Source organism: Lethenteron reissneri, chromosome 9 (assembly GCF_015708825.2).
Source record: "Lethenteron reissneri isolate LAM-NWPU_2019-01 chromosome 9, ASM1570882v1, whole genome shotgun sequence".
In the NCBI taxonomy this organism is placed as follows: Eukaryota; Metazoa; Chordata; class Hyperoartia; order Petromyzontiformes; family Petromyzontidae; genus Lethenteron; species Lethenteron reissneri.
In genome coordinates this window covers 13247092-13268130 of record NC_083787.1, presented here as the reverse complement: position 1 = coordinate 13268130, position 21039 = coordinate 13247092, and the positions used below count along the sequence as shown (strand labels likewise).

Genomic DNA, 21039 nt, shown 5'->3' with positions numbered 1-21039 from the left:
GTTCAAGTCCCCCGAATGGGGTGCGTGTTTGTATCCACGCAGGTGCACAGGGGCGTCATCGCTGAACTTATCTGCCGCGGATGTCAGCTCCTGTTCCCGTGCCTCTTTGTCACCGAACTGTCTGGCCAGAATATTTGTAGGAGGGGAATTTCCCCATCAATAGCAACGAGCACAGACAACTCCACCCCTGGGCTTAGCCGGGCTCACGTCACACACCTGGGTGACGTCATGCAACCAAGGCGCATGTGTGGAGTAAGGTAATATTAAATTAACTGCTGCCATCTATATAGACGCGCACACGGCAGAGTGGGTCCGCCTGGCTTCCGCCCGTGGGACTCGCGCCCGTCCTCCGTGCCGTGGGAGCGAGCGAGGCCCGCGATGGGGACGATGCCGGTGGTGGTGGTGGTGATGGCGGTGGTGGTGATGGGCGCGTGGTCCTTGCAGGATGTACCTACGGCGCGCTGGCCAGGTTAGTGGAGCCGAGTTGAGCCACTCAGCTTACAGCTGGAGCCACACTGGTGGAGCCAGATACAGCTGGGACATTGTGGAGACAGGCAGCTTACGGATGGAGCCACACTCAAGTGGAGTCACATACGGGTGGAGCCGCACACACGGAATGACAAGTTGAGCCACACAGATGCAGACACAGGCGAGACAAGTGGATCCACACGCACCTGGGCGCGACAGGAAACGCCCGCCATGCAGACGCGCTTACGGGTCGTGCTCCATCCACCACGCTGCGTTTTTTGCGTCAACAGCCGAGCGGAGTTAAGTCCGTAGAGTTCAAGTGGCTTTTATAGTACACGTTTGTTTGGGTTGGCGAAACGTCGTACTCGGATTGCTTGTGTTGTGGATTTGCTCTCCAACCCACCGGCGTGCTGTACGAGTAACGTATTGGCTGGCGTGTTCTGTTTACGGGATAAACCTTACCAATTGGCAGTGTCGGGTAGCGGCGGGTTTAACGACACATGTTTATTTACGCGATCTAACCCCAGAAAACTGAACTATGGATGATATTGCTCGCGAAAGTCTACTACGTGTTAAACTCAAGTGGCTTTTGTTTGAAAAAAGAACCACGTGGTTTCGGACGCGTCCGCAAGTTTTTATCGTGGTCATCTCGGAGGCAACAGATGTCATGGACGAGCCTGCTCTCTCATCATTCCAAATCACGTGGCCAACATCGGCGGGATGTCCACGCTCGGGGGAGGGCAGCCAAGTACGGGTTCAGACTGGCCAGAGGAATCGGGCTGAATGAGTGAGACCGGTGGGTCGATTCTGCTCATGGGTGGACTGCTCGTGGAAATGGTTTTGGGGACACTGATCGGTTTAGTCTGGCCTGACAAATTATAATCAGTTGGGGTCGGGTGGACAGTTTTGGTTGACACTGAGCAGGTGACTGGTCAGTGCGATGGCTGCGTGACTTATAATTCACTGTTTTTGTGTTTAGTTTGTTGTCCTTCCTTCGCACCTCCGATTAGCACGATTGGCTACGTACGGTGCGAAAGATGTTCGACATAATCCATACATTCACTGTCGGTATCAAACACACGTCTTTCCCTGGAGCAAACGCCCAGTCACCGTGCTGTGCTCAGGTTTAGGCAGGACGTGTCTCCGGTCATGCGACTTTGGCCATGGATTTGTGTCAGACTAAACCTGCTCACGCTTGCCAGGCAGTGTGCAATCACATCCTTTTGGCAATTCACCGTACAGTAGACGACGCGTGTGTGAGTGCATGTGATGCTGTGTGTAGTGGTGCAGCAATTGTGTATAGCCACACTGCACTTTGGACCCAGCGACCCGACTTCAATTCCTAGCCACGGCAAATGTGGCGAATTGTACCGTTCCTGATCCCCTCCTCGGTCGACTGAGCATCATATGAGTAGCCTGTGCAGTGTGTAAGCATCGCCACTCGGGGGACAAAGACGGCCAGGCATCGTGCTGGTCACCCACCCCCTCTTGTGCCGTGCAGACCTTCATAGGTGCTCGCTAACAGCACTTGCCCCAACAATATGTAAAGGTTATACCAGGAAACATCGTCTTTGTCTTGTCTGCTGCAGTGTCAAAGTGGGTCAGTCACACTGTTAAAATTACATGAGATGGTATTTCAACGAATTGTTTCCATAATTTCACAATCGCAGATGACTCCTGCTGTACAGGAAGTTCTGCAATAATTGCAAATCTACGAGCGAATCCGCACATTCATATCTGTGTTCTGTAAACGTGTCAATCCTTCAACACAGCGCCGTTGCCTTGCTATCATCACACATAGCAGTCGACCGTTGGGGAACAAACGTCGCGACGGATGTGACGTCTTGTTTAAACCTTTGCCAGGTTTCAACTTTGTCTCTTGTTGCTGTTGTGCAGTGGTCCCAGTCTGGCACATACTGGAGATGCGCAAAGAGCTCACGCTGCACCTGTGGCCACGCAAGGAGGCTCCGCTCGGGGACCGGTGCCAGGTGTGCAGGGTGAACCCCAACCTGAACCCCAACCTGAACTCCAACCTGACGGCGAACTGCACTTACAACTCAACCGACCTGCACATCAACCCCAGCGCCAGCATTCACGTGGGGTTCACGTGCCCCGAACCGGAGAAGCATTTTGCCATGAACGCCTCGCTCAAGTACCGTAAGAGTCTGCCACTGCTCGCCCGACACTGCAATCAGCAGCCAGTCTCGTTCCACTGTTGGATAAGAGGGCCACTCCAGGATGATGATGCTACCCCAAAACCTCCCACAGTCTTTGGGCAGCTGTAGTTGGCACTATGCGTTTTGAACCCAACAAACGGAGCTCAATTCGTAGCCACGGCAAACATCGCTGGCGATCAATATCCAAACGAGTTCTGGGATCCCCCTTAACAGACTCGTACTAAGCGCTGATTGTGAGATTAAAACACCTTGGAGAGGCCTTCATCTAGCGGTGGATTGAAAAGTTGATGCAATAAGTACCCATTCACCGACCATGACCAAACGACGGCCACCCTTCCCATTGTTCCCGTCCTCTGTCGGGGAGCCCAGTGTTCAACCCAAAGCATCTGGGCCAGGTTTCCATGCGGGTCCCCATGCTGCCCAGGACCTTCCCGCTCTCGCTGGTGGAAGTGAAGTGGAAGCTGATGCTGTCCACCAAGGGCGAGGAAGGCTCCCTGGAGATCCTATTCCCGACCCCTCGCCCCTCGACCATCAAACCGCCCAGCCAAAGGTACCGACCATATCGCACAATAGCGGCCTCCACGTGCAGCGTGGGGTCCCACTTAAAGTTTTTATTGTTCCTTTTAGTTTCATCAGTTCATGTTGTGGTAATGATGCATCGCAACTACAATGTGCATTTACTTGTATTTATATAGCGGAGGCCTTCATCCAGCGCCCTTGTAATAACGGCTTGCGATGTTACGGCACAACATTGTCGATGTTACTACGCTGGGTAAAAGCGACCGGATATCAAGTCGCTGTACAGAGACTGTACCAAAACGAGCGTTATTTTACCCAACCGTGAAACAAGAAATGTAAGAGAGCCCCCATGGCGCAAGTAGAGCGTGACTCGTGTGCGTGGTGTTGTGGTTTGCAGTAACTGCAGTGCGTGCACTCGGCAAGTTGGCTGCTCACTCACCAAGCAGAATGCCACCACACATAGACGCGAGGGCTTCTGGCGTATAGCAACGCCAACAACCCATTCTCAGAAACTGCGTGTTATTTTTATAACAATGTGGCAAGATGTGGGCACCACGGTGGCGAGATGTTAACTTCATCGCCTCGTATGTAGGAAGTCGTGGGTTCGATCCCGATCCTGATGCCTGTATATTTGGAGTTTGCGTGTTCTCTCCGTGGTCGCCTGGATTTTTCCCACGGGTCCTCCAGTTTTTTCCTCCGCGTTTAGAATCAACGTGCTTTTTAGAGTATTTGGCTGCTGCTATAAATTTCCACGTGATAAGCCACTTCGTAGAGCTATCATTTGTGACCAGGTCGCTTCTGAAAAAGAGCTGCAAAGCTCGGTGGACCTTGCCTTGTAAAATAATTTTTTTAAAAATTATTCTGAAGTGGTGGCCTCAGTCAAACTGCATTGCATGAGTGACCGTTGCCTGCTCTGAGGCTTGGCCCTCCACCACCAGGGCACGTGGCGCAATGCCGCGCAATGCCGCGCAATGCCGCGCACTGTCCACCAGGCGACGCCATCACACCACGTTGAGCAGGCTGAACAAGACCGTCACGCTGTTTTTTTTTAATTGGTAAACTTGTTTTTATTTTATTTTACCAGGTAAGGCCCACAGAGCTATTATGGCTCTTTTTCACAACCGACCTGGCCATCACAAATGATTGCTCAATGAAGTGGCTTATCGTGTGGAAATGTATAGCAGCCGAATACTCAAATACTTACGTCTGAGGTTGGGCAGAGTTAATCGACGTCACAGGTCCCTGGCTCCTTTCAGTCAGAATTATCTCTTACTCGACTCTATGATAAAAAAAAAACATGCTACAGCCGATTGACAAGTTACGTTTCTTGCGTATGTGTGTGGTGTTAATAGCTACACGAAGTTTAACTGCCCGTAATATATAGGTTGTTTTGGTTAGATCGCGTAAATATAAATGTGTCGTTAAACCCGTCGCCACCCGACACAGCCAATAAGTGAGGTTTATCATATAAACCCCAAAAAACCTCTTATGGATATTGGTCACGAAAGCCGAGGTGTTAAACCGAAGTTTAACTGTTTAACCATTGAAACAGGAGATGGATTTAAAGGCGCTGTTTAGATGTGTGTGTGAGGCAGGAGTAGAGGGAGACCAGGGATGACATGAAAGGTTGAGGTGGAAGGAGCCGCAGGGATGATGATGGATGTGACGAGTGAAAAGGCACACAATCGAAGCCCTGCCCCCTGTGGTAATCGGGTTTTCGGCTTAGAAGATGTAGTGATCCATGTTCATAACCCTATAACCTTTTTCTCAACAGGTGATTGAATATTGTGAAAGCGGTGGCTCCATGTTTTAGAGGCAGAACTTCAAAAAATCATGCATCGAGATTGGTGGGAGACACGCAGAGGCTTTTAAGTTGTTTTGTTTTCTCTATAATACCTCAATAAAAATTGAGTGTCCCATCTATGAATGGATCGGCAAGTAGTTTACCTGCACCCGTCTTGTAACAACGCAAGGCGCTGTCGTTGTGGCCGGCGTTCAACATCGCAGGCCGCCGGGCGTTGCGGGTGGCTCGGACCAGGCGGGGCCCTGCGACGAGGGGGAGCTGCACATCTTCACGAGCGACTGGGTGGCGCAAGTCATGACGGTCGGCTCCTTCTGCCAGCACGGGGCTGGCAAGGAGGGCGGCCTCCAGAAACTGCTGTCGAGAAACGGCACGTCTGTTCGGCTCCTGCTCCCGCCCAAGTCTCGTGCCAAGCGTTCACCCTATCCCTCCGCCGTGGAGTTCAGCGTGTCCTACCTGGCCCAAGAGATTCAAGGCAAGCTCAGAGTCGCTTTTGTAACGTCGCCGCGCAGGTTTTTGCGGTTGTGTTCTAGAGCCCTCGGATGGGTTATCGGGTTGCACCGCGCGTTCAACCGGAACACCACGTCGGAGACCTCGGCGAATAATCGTTGTTCAGCAAAGTACCGGCAAGTGAACTTGTTTGTCCCGCGGATGAGGTGTCGAACGTGGACCTCCACAACCCATTGTCTCGTCCACGTGGCCGCAGATCAATACATCGTGTTTTACGAGCTCGGACGCAACGGCTCGGAGGTGGTGCAGAGCGCGGGCTGGCCCCGCGGCGTGCCGGACCTCATGTCAGGCAGCTGGTTGGTGAGCACGGTGGCGGTGAAATCCAGGAGCATTCCCGACTACGCCACCAGGGTCACGTTCCTCAACGCGAGCGCGCCCAAGTGCCGGCAGGGCCACGTCACCATGGCCGTGGAGCCCTTCACTTCTGCCCAGCCGCGCCACTCCCTCAACGAGGTCGGCACGCTACACGCGCCATTAACACCGGCTGTGAGGAGCAGGTGTTCCCCTGCTCTGCACAAGCAGTGAACGCGAGGTGACGAGACTCGCAAACCTGGCGTTTGGCGGCAGCGCGGGCTTACCGTGTCCTTTCCGTGCGGCTTGTCACTTCAGGGAAAGTCGTGGCGAGAGGACGACGCATGGCCCCAGTTGGTTGGGCTCTCCAGTGACACCTTCTACCTCAACTTCTCCAACTGCAAGGTGGAATCAGGCAGTCTTCTCTTCAAGGCACTCATAGAGCCAGGCGTAAAACCACCGCCAGGTAAAGTGCACAGGCGCCCCCCGCTACGCAACGCTGTCGAACGCCAGGTCGTTAACGTGAGAATATTTGTCGGATGCAAGTCTGTGCTCGTGTCAACAGTGAGAATGTTTTCTGTCACCGACAGACTCCAAGGCGCTGATGATTGGTGGGATAGCTGGCGGCGTGGTCGCCAGCGTGCTGCTGATCGTCCTGGTGACGGTGTGCTGCGTCTGCAAGTGAGCCCCAGATTGATACCTCCCCCAAAGTTTTTGTTACAACTAAACAAGGGAGTAGAATATTATTTGGAGCGAACAGCGCTTTTTTTGTGTGAACCAGGAGGGATCGTGCAGCCTTGGCAATCTCCTGGCTCCCTGTGGGCCGAGGGGGCCACATGGACGTCGTGTTCACACAAATACGTGACGCCATCCGCGAACTCGATTTTTGCGAAAAGCGGTGAGCGGCCACTTCTCGTGGTGCTCGTGGGCCGGTCACCGCACCGTGGTCCGTGGGCCGAGGTGTAATGGCGGCCAACGCACTTGGAGGGATCTCATTCTCCTTCACGACCTCCGATAGATGTATCTACCTGTGAGCAGCACCCTGTGGTTGCATTTGAAGTTTGCCGATCCTGCAAAAAGAGAAGCACTGAACAACGCCCACAATTCTTCTTGTTCGTCTTCTAAGCCAAGTGTCATGACCACGTTGAATAGTCTACTTGGATATTTTCACCGTATTGTCCTATTCTGACACTGGCAATTTACGACTGACGCCGCCGCTCCCGCACACAGGAAGCGTAGGCGAAAGCCCCCAAATACGAACGACGCAGGAGGAGATGGAGGCTTTCGGGGGCAGTACGAAGGCTTCGTGCCACGTGGGATGCAGAGTGGACGGACGCGCAAGGCCAGCGACTCCTCCATATACGAGGTACTGCTTCAGCCCCAGCCAACCGGGGGGGTGCCATGCGAAACTCGATAACCCACATAAGTTGAGTGTCCAGCTGGAGGGGCTACTTGTTTCGTATCGTGGGGAGTTGATCGGCAACGTTCGGGGATGAAGTGTTGCCCCATCGCACACGTGGATTTTCTCTGGGTGCTCCAGTTGACTCCCACACGTATGAACTCATTGGCTGTAAAAATCCTAATACACAAGCAGCTGGTTGTTGCAGATTGTGCAGTGTTGTGACAGTTTGCATGGATAGTGCAATAGAAAAACACAGTTATTTATATCTTCACATCGAGTTTGGATAGTAAGCCAGCGGACGGATTCAGGAGCAGCATGCAAATGTGGCGGGCAGTGGCGTTACCATGTGGTCTATGGGTTGAAATTAGTGACCACAGTCATACTGCGGACGGAAATTTAATTGTTAAGGTCACTGCCACCAACCTATGCAGAATTGAAGCAATAGGCTTTGGGAAGTGTTCAAATTAACTTAGGGTGGGTTATCTAAAAAGTTCAATATATACGTGGGTTATCAAGTTTCCCAGGACACCCTTAAATTCAGAGCGCACCACCCCTCACCGTTTCTTGCGGTCACATCCTCTTGAGCAAGGGACACCCCTTCAGGGTTAACTACAAATGAAACTCAGCAAAGCTATTACGAGATAACTTGTTTATATATGAGAATAGGTTTTCCCCTTCTATATATTTTCTCTTGTTCATTTCCCTAGGTCATACCCGACGAGGCTGTCTACAGCTTCCACAAAGCGAAAGACAAGAATCCCCCGACCCCCAACGGACAGGAGCAGGTCCTCACCGAAAACGAGTTCTATCGCGCGTTCCACCACCTCTCGCCCCCGCCGCTGCCAAGCCGCAATACGCCGTCCACCTCCATGGAGATGGTGGCCTACGACCTGCCCCCCACGGACGACCACGAGGACGACCACGAGGACGACCGAGTGGAGGAGGAGGAACGCGGGCGGCAGAAGCAGCAACTACGCCCTGGGGAACCCCTGCTCAACCAAGTAGGGATTCCTAAAGCGACCGATGAAGAAGCCGTACAGAAATAGCCACCGAGTGCAGGCCGACGTCTCTCCGATGTGTGTCCAGGCTGTGCCGCGTGCTCTTCGGTAGGATGGCCAATGTTTAGCTGCACGTGGTCCCAGAGGAGCTCCCAGCAACGTGGAACAAAAACGTGAGACATCGTGTGGAGCAAAGCGTCGGACGCACACCTGCAAAAATCTAAGCGATGAGTATCTCCAGACAGGTGCTGTGCTGCTCTCCTGGAGCGCACCTTCCAGGAAGACTTTCTTTTTTACATGCCGTGTATAAGTGAAGGAGAATGTGAGACGTTCTATTCAGTTCCTGAAGGTCCCAGCACGTGGAGCAAAATGTCGCACATCGCGCGGAGCATGTGGTACAACCCGAAAACGCATCGGAGAGTTGTACAGCACAAAAATCCATCGTGGAGCCATGTGTGTCCCGTGTGTAATCTACAAGACTGTTATCATCTTGACCCAGAGTAATTTAAGGAATGTTTATTCGTTTTCCCATAGTAACAGTTGAAATAATTGGCCAAACTTTCTTAAAACCCTCCACCTCTGTCTACCCAGGAGTATAAATGGGCACACCACAGTTAGTTGATCGGGAATCCGCGTGTGGTGGGGTAAAGCGTGGGTACTGTCATCTCTTCCAAGACATCTGGCCATTGTGGAAGAGGTCACAAATATCCTCGAGAGGGACTCCATTGAGCTCCTCTCGAGGACATTCCACCAGTGGTGGAAGAAATTGCAGGGCTCTGCCTTTGTGTTTTTAATTAATACAAAAGTTTTATTTTATAATTCCAATGTATAGCAGAAACTCAAAGTAGGTATAGACAAGGTTGCTTTGTTTACAAAGTGTCGTTTTATCGTTTGAAATGTGTACATAAGAAACTGCGTTAGCAGAACAGTAATAATGCGTCAACTTTGTGTGCGAAAAACTAGCACATCGTGTGCCTTGCTGTGTACGAGTTCCTTATGGGAACTATTTAGAATGCCGTTTTGCTGCCGTGTGTGAGTTTACCCTGAATAAAAAATGTAACTTTTTCTCGGTACACCTCGTTGCTTGTAAAACACTGAAGGTCACAGTCAAACGGCCAGTGATGCGGTTTTGACGTCCGGTCTTGACCGTGCGACAGACGAATCTGGAGCCGGTTCAATTCTCGTCCAGGAAGAAGGAAACGTTCAGCAGAACATCTGCAGGGAAACCGGTGCAGAATGCAAGCGCGATTCACGGCCGATACAGCAACAGCATTGGACACACGTGGACACGATATTTCTAATCCTGGGCACGTAAACCATAACTTTCCAGTGGGCCATGGATTAAAACCAGTGTGTGAGCCAGCAGACCACGTCATGTCGAATGTCCTTATGTCTTCACGTCATAGTGTTGCACGCACAGATTTTTGTCTGTCTGGACAAGTGAACATTCACCTCCACCTATTTTCTCCCAGGTCTTTGATCTCATGTATTTGATTTCGATAATATTTCTCTTGCCTACAGCTCTCTCGACTCCATCTCGTTTATCGTTCATCTCACTAACCTGTACCGGAGCTCGGTCGGCCACCCAAATAAACTTTGAGCCACCAGATTAAAAACTGCCGTGCCAATAATAGCACAACAGATATTTACAATGCTAGCCAAACACTTGCTAGGACTCTAAAGAATAAATACAACAAAATACAACAAAACACAATAAAATACAATGTGGGCTCTCTAAAGGAGGCCTCTTCCACCAGCAGTGGTGTGAGCGACCTTTTATTGTATAAATGTGACCTCACAAGACGCTGGGGACATTGATGGGGGAAAAGAGTAAGGTGTTGAATGTAGACAAACAGGCAGGGAGTCACGCATGGACGGCTGGGGGAGGGAGTTCCAGACAATGAGGGCAGCCGAGGATATGAGCAACCTCTCATGGAGCAAAAGTTGACCGAGGGCTTCAATAGATGCGTTCATGTGAAATGACACGACTTGCCCTTTGAAATGTTTGAGATGAGATGTCCATACGTTGAACTTCTTTCGCACCGTACGTAGCCAACTGTGGTAATCGGTGGTGTGGAGGAAGAACAAACTAAACCAAAAAATCAGTTCTAAAGAAATGAGTTTGTCAATCTTGACGATTTAAAAGTGCATCGCTCCAGTGGCTTCCAAACATCAGACGAGCATTCCAGACGACCGCAGAAGCGCACCTGAAAGCACGCGATGCAGATGTGATGCAGATGTGATGCAGATGTGATGCAGATGTGATGCAGGTTCACTCGTCGCCGTATGCAAGCCACCCGAGAGGCCTCGCCGTAAAGGGCGCCAGATCAAAAACTAAAAATGTTCATGACTACTCGCCGTGAATGAAGTCGCCGTCTCGCTTGGAGGAGAGACGAGCCCAGGCCTGTGGGAGGCCCTGGATGTAGCCCAGGTCCTCCTCGCCGACCCTTTGCAGCAGCAGCCTTCGCTTCATGAACCTGACGCAGTGTCGGCGTCGTTAAGCTCCACGTGCGAAACAAATTGGTCGATCGAGAGAAATTGCAAAGTCCCGAAACCTGTAGAAATGTTGGAGCTGTGGTATCTTAAAATGGGACGTGTGCAGTGAAAACTAACGTGAAGAGTATTGTGTCTAACGATGCCTCAATTCATTGATCACACGTAAGAAATCCATCGATTATGCTTCAGCAACAAGAGAAGTCGGTTTATAGGTAGCCAACATTTATGATTCCATTAACCAACTTCTAAGTGAGGGTTAAACATATTACAGGAACCCAATGGGTGACATTAATGATAAACAGAATATAGTCAAAAATTACAGAACTCTAAAAAACTATTTTTATTTTTTTACCAGGTAAGGTCCACTGAACTATAGAGCTCTTTTTCAGCAGCAACCTGGCCACAAATGATAGCTCAACGAAGTGGCTTATCATGTGGGAATTTATAAAAGTCAAATACTCTAAACGCATGTTTCTAAATGTGGGGGGAAGAACCGGAGAAAAATCCACGTGCCCACGGAGAGAACATGCAAACTCGACATATACAGGTGAGGTAGTTAACATCTCTCCACCTTAGCACCCCTCAACAATGTGATGAGGATCAAGTTAAGCTCCAGATGTCACATTTGGAAGTAAATTATGCACCTCACAGCAAAAAAAAAAATCTATCACACAAAATTTTCACGAACATCACTGGAACAAAATAATTCACAATTAGGAAACACTCAGCACATTTTAATAGCACTGCCTTAAATTGAAAAATACATAATACTCGATGTTTATAATATTTTAAAGAAGTGTAATTGACGAACGTCTAGGGTTTTTTAATTGTGCTTGTGCACCACTGCCAACGCAGCAGTACCACCAAAAAATTTGAATTGAGGAAAGGTTTCTCTACCCATCGACCACGCATAACCAATCACATTCTGGAAGAGACTCTTAATCCTAATGTCAACTTGTAACGCGCACAGCATATGCTCACTCTGATAGAGAATGTCTCGGAGGAGTTAGGAACCACAGACAAGCGGGAATGTAGCTACGTGATGAGCCGGTGGCAACAATTACCTAAGCTCTGCAGTGCTCTAGATATTAAGGTGTCATCAGCTAATTAATCAGTGTCTACATGTGGAAGGTAACCGGTGCACCTGGAGAAAATCCACGCGTGAATTTTCTCCAGGTGCACGCGGCGACCGCGGGAGGGGAGGATACTCGAGGCGCCGCATCCGCTCCACATCCTGCAGCCACGCGAGCATGTCGGCCAGCGATGGCCGCAGGGCCGTGCGCTGCAGGCAGACGGCCAGGGCGGGCGCGTCCCTCTCGTATGTGGCCCAGCAGGTGCCGAACTCGCCGCTCAGATGGTCCCGCAACTCCTGCAGAACCTTCCTGCAGCGAAAGCGCACGCGAACGCGTGTGTTTGCGCGTGTGTGTGTGTGTCCGGCAAACACATTCCTGCGGAGGGAGCAGTAAGGAACTTTTGGTTGCTTGGTCAATGGCCAGGGTCAACGGCGGCATGGTGTATTCCGCAAATATGCCCGACTGTGAGGGCGGGCACAAGCTGGCGTGAGTAGGTTAAACGTTGAGTTTTATAAGGGCACCACGGGGTGACCAGCCCCTCCCCACCCAGCCCCACCCCTCCCACCCAGCCCCTCGCCACCCTCCCAGCCCCACCTCACCCAGCCCCTCCCTCCCCACCCTCCCCTCCCCACCCAGCCCCACCCCTCCCATTTTTGGATGCACGACAGACGGACACAATAATCCCCTGTGGGCTGGTGGAACCAGGAGGTTCCTACCAGTAAAACAACCTCCTACCACCTCCTCGTGGTGCCGGACGGCAACGCTGTGGTGGGCAGTGCCGTGGGGGGAGGGCCAATTTAGATTGACCATTCCCCTCATGGCGTTTGTAACCACCACAGCAGCTAAATGGGGGCTCTGGACGGGTGCGAGGGGCTGGTAACGTCTCCACCTTCAATAAATTACCACTAAACCACGTATAAAATATCTAATTAATAAGCTTGTGCCGGAGGCCCCAGGGGACAGGCATCTATGACGTCTCCTGGCGTCAAATGACACGTTCACAGCAAGATGTTAACGACCTCGCTTGGTTTACAGGAGGTCGCGGGTTCGATCCAGACCCTGACGCCTGCTGCTGTATATTTGTAGTTTGTGTCTCTCTCTCTCTCCCCGTGGTCAGGGTTGCGATTTCCGCACCAATTTCCGCAAACATGCTGTTTTCGACCGCATTTTGCGGTAGTTTCTGTGACCCTCTTCCGCACAAATTTCCGCAATTTGCGGTGATTCCTGTGAAGACTTCCGCAAATCGTGACTTCGATTCCCGCCTTTCTCGGTGCCGTACTCGCGCGGTTGGCGCACATATCTTGCGTATGCCCATTTGGCTCTGCTGACTTCTGGAAAAAACGATATGTATATATGAACTATGGATTCCTGCATTCAGACAGCGTTGTTGGTGCGCACGAACTGTGAAAAAATCAATGAGAGCCGCGAGCTCTTGTGCGTCGAAGTACTTGTCGATGCCGTCGATGAAGCACACTTGCCACAAGTACACGACGCCACCGTTGACATGTTTGTCGCCGATAGGAATCCCTACGGTTGCATCTTTCCGGATCGACGCAACCCCCGGCGCTGTGCTCAGGCCCTTTTGCCCAGCCCCATGATGTCTCCTAGCGTCTGCCATTCGGAGCCCTCGCAGTACTCGTAGCGACAAAGGAAAAACAAAAAACTGTAGCATTTTCTTTATTCATATTCTGTCGATATGCAAAACTATTCATCGTCGCTCAGATTGCAGCGCGTTGGGAAATCCACTGGTAATTTTGGCCAAGCGCTCAGATACCCACGCTGTTTTCGATACGCTCAGATACACACGCGTTTCCGCTCAGGTAATATCCTTGTCCAGCGTACGCTCATTTGCCTCTGTCGTAGCTACTTTATACCTCCTGCGAATATATACACTTTACTGCTAACGATTAAAACTTTGGCGCACAGGTCGGTCGGCTGTGAGAGGGCTTTCTCTCTGCAAAACAACATCAAGCCCGAGGAGTGGTTGCTCCTCTCGTGCAAGCAGTTGAACGCGCTTATAGTTTGCGCCCGCGACAAGCCAAAACTCAGCATCTTTCACGCCGAAGACGACATGAAGCGCTGGAAGAATGCGAAGAAGTGAAAGTACATGTGCTCGTAATCACGGCTCCGCATTGAATAAAGTATGTGGTTCTTGTGCGGAAATGCGGAAATCATATATTCATTCCAATCAGTAACTCAAAGCCCTACGTGATGCTGGGCCTTGCATGTATCCTTTCCAATAGAACGCATTAACGTGTTGTTAAAAGCGCGCGGTCATAGGAGTAGTCTTTCCACCGTTTGCGGTTGACTTTGGCAAAAATGCGGGAAAATTTGAACCCTCCTTCCGCATTTTCCATGCGGAAATCGCAACCCTGCCCGTGGTCGCATGGATTTTTTTCCGGGTCCTCTGTTTTTTCCCTCCACATCTAAAATCAACGTGCCTTTAGAGCAGCGGTGGGGAACCTTTTTGCCAAGGGCCATTTGTATATGTATAACATCATTCGCGGGCCATACAAAATTATCAACTTAAAAATTAGCCTGTTATATTTGGTCAAACATTTAATTAACTCACCCCTAATGTGATGGCTGGAACTGCTTCTCTTTGGTGAGGCGTGTGATGTTAGCTGGTATTGATGATGTTGCTGCTACTCGCAACTGCTTTCCCAGGTTTGCTCCGAGATTTATTGAATTTCGAGTCCCGCCTGGGGTTGCCTTGGCAGGGCCACACCAAATGATTTCGCGGGCCTCATACAGCCCGCGGGCCGGACGTGTCCCACCCCTGCTTTAGAGCGTTTGGCTGCTATAAATGTACACAAACGATAAGCCACTTAATTGAGCTATCATTTGTGAGAGCCAGGTCGCTTCTGAAATAAGAGCTGCGTAGCCCAGTGGGCCGCCTTTCCTGGAAATTTTACATTAAAAGGATACGTTAAAATAGTGACACGTGCGGTATTGACGCACAAACATTTGAAAATGATCTAAGCTCCTTTCGACGATGCGCAGACTTTCACGGGGGGCCGCGAGCCGCACGGGACTCGGCATTGATGTTCTTGGAGGGCCCGAGGCACTTCTGTCTCGTTGGTACTGCTGCTGCTGCTGCTGCCCCCCCCCCATGCTACTACCACCCTCGTCGCTGTCACTCGCTAAAGCTGATACCAACAAACTGTCTCCGATCAAGCATAGACAGCACCGCATTGGCTTCTCATGCGCTACTCTCGACTGAGCACGAGATTGTGCGAAAAACACCATTTGAAGATTGTTATTGCTTCGAAACAATCTCGAAACGTTCATCTCCGGTGTTAATTTCTCTCACCTTACGAATAAAAAACGATTGACAAGACTGTGCCTCTTAGTATAGGCACTGTTGCTATCCTTGCTCTATAAATACATTTATTCAAGAAGATATCTTGGTTGCGCCTTCCCTGGCCCAGCGTGCGCGACCGCCCGGGCCCTGCCGGCCACTCACATCTGCTCCTCCACCCTGGCCAGCAGCTCCTCCATGGCCTGGGCGATCTTGTAGCCGAGCCGGGGGCCCAGCTCGGGGAAATCCCTCAGCGGGGTCGCGTCCAGGTCGACGTCGCGCAGGCACCGCAGCTGCTCGGCCCGGTTGGCCAGCGAGGCGAGGGGGGCCTCGCACGACGCCACGGCCGCATCCCACGCCCGGGAGTCGCGCCGCGCCACGGACAGAGCCCGTTTCAGGGAGGCCTCGGCGCCGGCGAGCGGGGCCCGAGGTGGCAACGAGGGCGACGATTCCGGCGTGGCCCGCGACCTTCCGCACTTCATGACGCCGCCGCCGCCGCCAAAGTTTCGTGGACGACCCTCGGCCCGAGTGCGGGCGAGCGAAGCTCCACCGGGTTGAGCTCGCCTGCGCGCGAGGTCACCTCCTCGGTGGCAGTCGTCCACCACCACCACCAGCCTTGCTGCTGCTGCCTGCTCGAGGTTCAGCGAGAGTCCAACTCACGCGTTCACTGGGACGTTGTCGCTCGCGTATCCTGAGGCGTGTCGCCTCGGGCGCGACGGTGGCGATGTGGGGACCAGGCGCTGGCAGAGAGGGAGAAGTTGGGCGCGGAGACGACGCACAGGGAGCGCGGCGGGGAGGTCGAGAGACGACGAGCGGAGAAGAAGTGGGTGGAGACGACAGCGGGCACCGACCGGGCATCTGTGGAAACTACTGCGCATCTGTGAGAGGCCGCTTCATCGTGATACCAGGGGACGGGACGGGCGAGGTGGAGGGAGATCTTGCCCGGAGCTCGCGACCCGCTGCTGTCTCCACGTGTCGACTGTCTGTCCCCACCCCTTTTTTCCTGATGACGACCGCTTGTGTTGCGATCGAAGCGCCGTAGTTTTTTGCTATTTTCTTTGAATCTCTCTACGTGACTTTACCGAAAGACCCAATGAATGTCTCCACACGTGTTGACTATCTCCATACACAAGGGGGGAGGAGGGGCAGAGGTCGCGGCGGACGGCGACTCGCGCGGGTCCCGCGGCGGCTTGCGCGCTTCGTTATTCACACGGTGGGGCTTAGCATCGACAGAACGAAACATCGCTTACGTCACCACACTCAGCAGCGGTGACGTCACCACACTCAGCAGCGGTGACGTCACCACAGTCAGCAGCGGTGACGTCACCACAGTCAGCAGCGGTGACGTCACCACACTCAGCAGCGGTGACGTCACCACACTCAGCAGCGGTGACGTCACCACACAGCAGCGGTGACGTCACCACAGTCAGCAGCGGTGACGTCACCACACGCAGCAGGGTTAAGATCACCACGCACATTACTGTCACATCACCACTGACATCGCCACCGCATCACTAACACAGTCATCAGCATTAACATCACCACTAACAATGCTAATACCACCACATCACCACACCAACAGCACCACAACATCAACATCATAAACAGCACGACCATCACCACCACCACGTTACCATCTTCACAATCAACAGTAATAACGTCACTACGTCACCACGCCACCGTCACGAACATTACCATCACATCGTTAACATCACCACTTCACCATTAAGGTCACCAATATCATTACGAGCTTCATCACCACATCGTCAAAATTCGCACTACATTACCTTCACCCAGGACTAGCACCACCGACATCACCACGTCACCATCAACAGCACTAACATTGTCACCAAATCAGCATTAACAGCACGAACATCACCACATCACCACTACACCCACAGCAGCATAAAAAAACATCACACCAGGAGCACATCCCCCCGCACCCCATGCAATGTTGGACCGTACTATGCTCACCAGATTATTGACAGCACGACCACCGCCGTCATGGATGGATGGTTCACCTACCTAAATGTCCACCTCCTACAACTCTGGTTGTCCTATGGATGGTCTCGCTCCGTCACATGAATGTGGAATTTCCACAATTGGCTTGGAGCCGTGGAAATATTCGACTTACCTGGCTACACTACGAAGAGAATCACATTACATACATTAAAAAACCACCATAAATACAATTTACACCAGTTTGCCAAAACATCTAGACCTTTATTTTATATTTCAGAAACAGTTTAAAATAAATCCAGTCATAATTTTTACTTAACGTGTTATTGAATACATTCATGAAGCAGCAACTTTATTTTAAGACGGGGGCTGCGTGTCACCCGCATTGCGAAGGTGGCACGTGCTGTTATCGGAGGTCACAATTCCAGACGTAAATCAAAACACAATTGCGACAAACCACGGCCTCCAGGCAGTGACAAGTCTATGGCTCCAGTTCGGAGACACTACGAACTCTGCCGCGGCATTTCCAGTCTGAGGTGATAATACGTGCAGGTAGATTCACCAAGAAACTGGACTCCGATGGCAGTGGCGTCGTCATCATCATCATCGCTAGAGGCCCATGGATTCGCATGGACACCCATTCGCATAGAGATCCGTAGACTCACGGAGAGACCAGTAGACTCGGACAGAGACCCAGAGACTCGCATAGAGACCCACTGACAATTTTGAATGTGATGGTCGTGACTTAATCACCACAAGAGGTGGCAGCCTGAGCAGCTTTCTGAGAGAACTGGTGTGGTGCTGGCTGCCCAGTCGTGGCGGATTATCACCACAAGTTGTCTTTGCATTTCAGTTATCAATTCGTCCACCTGCATATGTTAGCTGAGAGTGGAAAAGTTTAATTGGACTTTGTAGCTTCCGCTGGTGGGAGCCAGGAGCTGTTGGAATCCAAGAATGAGAGCACAAATCGAAACCATGAACAAATATTTTGTTTCTCAGAGCTGGTATTTAGCCAGACCAGGGGAATACAAAACTTAAAATGGCTTGGGTTATTTTGTGCAGTCATTGGTGACTGGGCTGAAACCATTGACTCGCTACACTTGAGAAGCCGGTTGACTCACGGGCAGCTGCGCCTGGGTTTGAACCCAGGATTTCAGCGGTTGCCAGCTCAGCGCTCTGACCTACGAGCCGTTTGGCCATCTCCCGCAAATAGTGACCTTAAACACTGTGCGACCTGACGTCCTGCCCATCCCTGTAGAGAAGAGGCAAGACACTTGACTGTGGCCACTGCCCCTTGGGGGGTGCACGGCCAATCAACACAGCTGCTGAACACGTGGGGAATGGGCCTTGAGGAAGTGGGAAGAAGCTGACAACAACAATATAGGTCTTCTGTGACGGTGCTGCTGCCGGCATGACGTGACGTTGTGCACGCAAGCACCAGCAGGCAATTTGTGAGGTAAGACGTGGGCCTCCAACTGGAACAATTGCATGCAGTGGCCTAGCGTGGTTGGCACAATCCCTGGTGCAAAACAAAAGAATATCGGGCTACCCCCTGGCCAATTCTCCTCCCTCCTCTTCGTAGCCCCGGCATGCGGGCTCCTTCCCACCTGCGGGGGCCCCAGTGCGATTGCACCGCCTGCACACTCGATAGCTACACCACTGTGAAAACAGAGCCAAGCATCTGCAGCCACGACAAAAGCACATGCTTTGAGATGCTCGATCTCTCGTCTAGCGCAACGTTCAACAGAGTGTACATCTCGACCAAACGACAGAGATTCCCTTGCACTCCCTCTGACTTGCATACCTCACAAACTGTGTTTCACATTTTATTCCCCTAACGTAAAACTAAACATTTAATAAACATACAAGTGCTTTGGTGCTGCATGTCCTTGTCTTGAAAGTTTGTGTAGCTGTGAGGAGGGCATCTGTGGGGAGGTGGGTGTGAGGAAGTACATGAGGAGAGGGAGGTGAGGGGAGGTGAGTGTGAAAAGGTAGGTGTGAAGAAGTAGGTGAGGCAACGTGGGCGAGGCGACATGTGTGTGTGTGAGGGACAGCTTTGCGGGAGAGGGCAGCTCGACTGAGGAGGCAATGCCACCGCGCTCCAGGCAGAGGTCACCCTCAGTGGGGAGCGTAGGAGTCCACGTCCTTTTGCTGAGACTTTTTTTTCTGCTCCTTTGCGCGCAGCCTGAAACAATAACAACAAGAAGAGAGCGAGCGCCATCAGCTGCAGCAGCTGCGTGGAGGATGCCCGACTCTCCGTGGCGGCAGGGGAGACACCATCCTCTTGCCTCTGCGGTTCGTGGATAAAACGTCGCGGCCTTCCGCTCGGGTGACGTGTGCCGGACTGACCGGGCGCAGGCCCGTGAACAACTAGGACAACCGCCTGCCGTGTTTTACAAACGAATGGCATACATGAAAATTTAAATTTCTTTGTTATCATGAAAGAGAACTGCAAAGTGTGTGCGCAAGGCTGAGAGCATTGTAAATGAAGTATGGTGGTCACAAGACGCCCATGCAAGGCATAAGGAGAGTTATGCCTTCCTGCAGCACAACTTCGTGTGTTGCTACATCAAAGAGTTTGCGTGCATAGCGTGCTACCCATTGCGTGAAGGTAGGTGGTCTGTGCAGGTGGTGTGGATATGATGTGGAGATGATGTAGAGATGACGTGGAGATGTACAGAGAGGAGCCCCTGCCGACCTCTGGCTGCGCGTGGCCGTGAGCTCCATGAGCCGGCTCTGTGTGGCGTAGAGTTCCTGCAGGCCCTGCTCGTAGTTAGCGGGCGGGCGCCCCCCGGCTCGCTCCATGGAACTCTCGCCCAGGTCTACCTCGTGCGACAGCTGGTTGGTGCGCGCGCGCAGCTGCTGGATCGACGAGTACAGCTCGCCGTTGTCCTCCTCCTGCAAGTCCGGTTCGTTCGTTGAGGGGAGAACTCGAGAGGCAAGGATAGCCTCAATTGCAAGAGTGACCCGGACCGCCAGTCACCAACACCACAACAAGTGGCAAAGTAAACACGAGTACAATAATAAAACGAAGAGAAATCAGTTCACAAATATAATTAATATTAACCTACATGCATGTCCTGTAAAAGAGTTTGCTGGGACGAATTGCTTACAAACAAGTTGCATAAATATCAACATAACATGTTGGGGTGATTATCGCACTCCTGTAGTATGTAAGCAGACAGGTTTACTTGTCAAATGCAACTGCAAAGTGAAGTCACCACGCTGAATCGATCGCTCACCGTCCACTTGTACATTAGGCGCGAGAGTGACCTCGTACAAGTGTGCAACGACGGAATTCCGGGTGTGTGGGTCGGAGAAGGGGTGAAAACCACCGCGCAAACTCTTTGCCCTTGGTACAGTGCGCTCGAGTGTCACGGAGACGGGCACGCACAGTGATCGTCACGTAAATAAAAACTAAACTATTTTCTATTTTACCAGGTAAGGTGCACTGAGCTATGGAGCTCTTTTTCAGACGTGATCTGCTATCACGACTGATAGCCCAATGAAGTGGCCTATCGTGTGGACATTTATGGCAGCTAAATATGTTTTTTATAAATGTTGAGGGAAAAACTGGAGAATATGGAGAAAAATCCACGCGACCACAGGGAGAGAGACACGCAAACTCCAAATATACAGCAGGCGTCAGGGTCTGGACTTTTCATGACCATAGAGAAACTGCCGAGGCAGGAAAGGCCCCGGCACGGGGCTGGGTGTCGGCGTAAGGGTGTCAGGACCTTTAAGCTGCTGATGTCGATGTGAATGAGCAGAGAGGCCAGCTCGATGTCCTCGTTGTAGCCGTTCTTGAGCGGCACGGAGCGGAATCCTTGCAGAGACAACGAGGGGGCGACTCACTTAGCGGGCTGCCGGGTAGTGTGGGAGTCGTGAGCGATTGTATACGACGATGATACCGGCATCAGATCGCATCTATACAAGTCAACCATAAACGACGCCGGTGTCACATTGTACATCATGTTAATATTTCATATAAAACGTATGAACTAGGCAAGGCACAGGATCACCCTGGATTAAGGTAGCTGCTAG

At 51.7% G+C, this 21039-nt stretch overlaps 3 protein-coding genes across 6 annotated transcripts in view; 1 reads left to right on the top strand and 2 right to left on the bottom strand.

Annotated features, from left to right (window-relative positions):
• Window positions 1–195: 195 nt before the first annotated feature.
• LOC133340302 (uncharacterized) lies at window positions 196–8925 on the top strand. 4 transcript variants are annotated; one of them, XM_061548410.1, is made up of 9 exons: window positions 196–257; window positions 2365–2625; window positions 3015–3195; window positions 5172–5440; window positions 5672–5928; window positions 6085–6232; window positions 6357–6447; window positions 6997–7132; window positions 7876–8925. In XM_061548410.1, the coding sequence occupies exons 2-9, from the start codon at window positions 2391–2393 to the stop codon at window positions 8212–8214; spliced, it is 1656 nt and encodes a 551-aa protein (XP_061404394.1). In that variant the 5' UTR covers window positions 196–257; window positions 2365–2390; the 3' UTR covers window positions 8215–8925. The 4 variants fall into 4 exon arrangements, with proteins under 4 accessions (XP_061404394.1, XP_061404392.1, XP_061404391.1 ...); XM_061548408.1 differs by lacking the exon at window positions 196–257 and adding an exon at window positions 275–469; XM_061548407.1 differs by lacking the exon at window positions 196–257 and adding an exon at window positions 479–767.
• Window positions 8926–9109: 184 nt separating this feature from the next.
• Window positions 9110–15691, bottom strand: AIRIM (AFG2 interacting ribosome maturation factor). The gene is made up of 4 exons (XM_061548411.1): window positions 15202–15691; window positions 11871–12044; window positions 10525–10643; window positions 9110–9381 (listed from the first exon to the last, which is right to left on the bottom strand). The coding sequence occupies exons 1-4, from the start codon at window positions 15516–15518 to the stop codon at window positions 9341–9343; spliced, it is 651 nt and encodes a 216-aa protein (XP_061404395.1). The 5' UTR covers window positions 15519–15691; the 3' UTR covers window positions 9110–9340.
• A 1547-nt stretch (window positions 15692–17238) lies between these two features.
• LOC133340300 (1-phosphatidylinositol 4,5-bisphosphate phosphodiesterase gamma-1-like) overlaps window positions 17239–21039 on the bottom strand; it is a 42844-nt gene continuing 39043 nt past the window's right edge. The window contains exons 30-32 of the mRNA XM_061548404.1: window positions 20733–20821; window positions 19694–19893; window positions 17239–19180 (exon numbers count right to left, since the gene is read on the bottom strand). Of these exons, the coding sequence (XP_061404388.1) occupies window positions 19114–19180; window positions 19694–19893; window positions 20733–20821 (356 nt within the window). The 3' untranslated portion in view covers window positions 17239–19113. The remainder of the gene's footprint in view (window positions 19181–19693; window positions 19894–20732; window positions 20822–21039) is intronic.

Bases quoted from the DNA above. Each gene is read 5' to 3' on its own strand.
- AIRIM (XM_061548411.1), bottom strand. From the start codon at position 15,518: ATGAAGTGCGGAAGGTCGCGGGCCACGCCGGAATCGTCGCCCTCGTTG. The intron at 12,045-15,201 runs GTGAGTGGCCGG...CTTTCGCTGCAG, and splicing joins GCCAGGGTGGAGGAGCAGAT to GAAGGTTCTGCAGGAGTTGC. The intron at 9,382-10,524 runs GCGAGTAGTCAT...GTTTCCCTGCAG, and splicing joins AGACGGCGACTTCATTCACG to ATGTTCTGCTGAACGTTTCC.
- LOC133340302 (XM_061548407.1), top strand. From the start codon at position 638: ATGCAGACACAGGCGAGACAAGTGGATCCACACGCACCTGGGCGCGAC. The intron at 2,626-3,014 runs GTAAGAGTCTGC...CGGGGAGCCCAG, and splicing joins GAACGCCTCGCTCAAGTACC to TGTTCAACCCAAAGCATCTG. The intron at 6,448-6,996 runs GTGAGCCCCAGA...TCCCGCACACAG, and splicing joins ACGGTGTGCTGCGTCTGCAA to GAAGCGTAGGCGAAAGCCCC.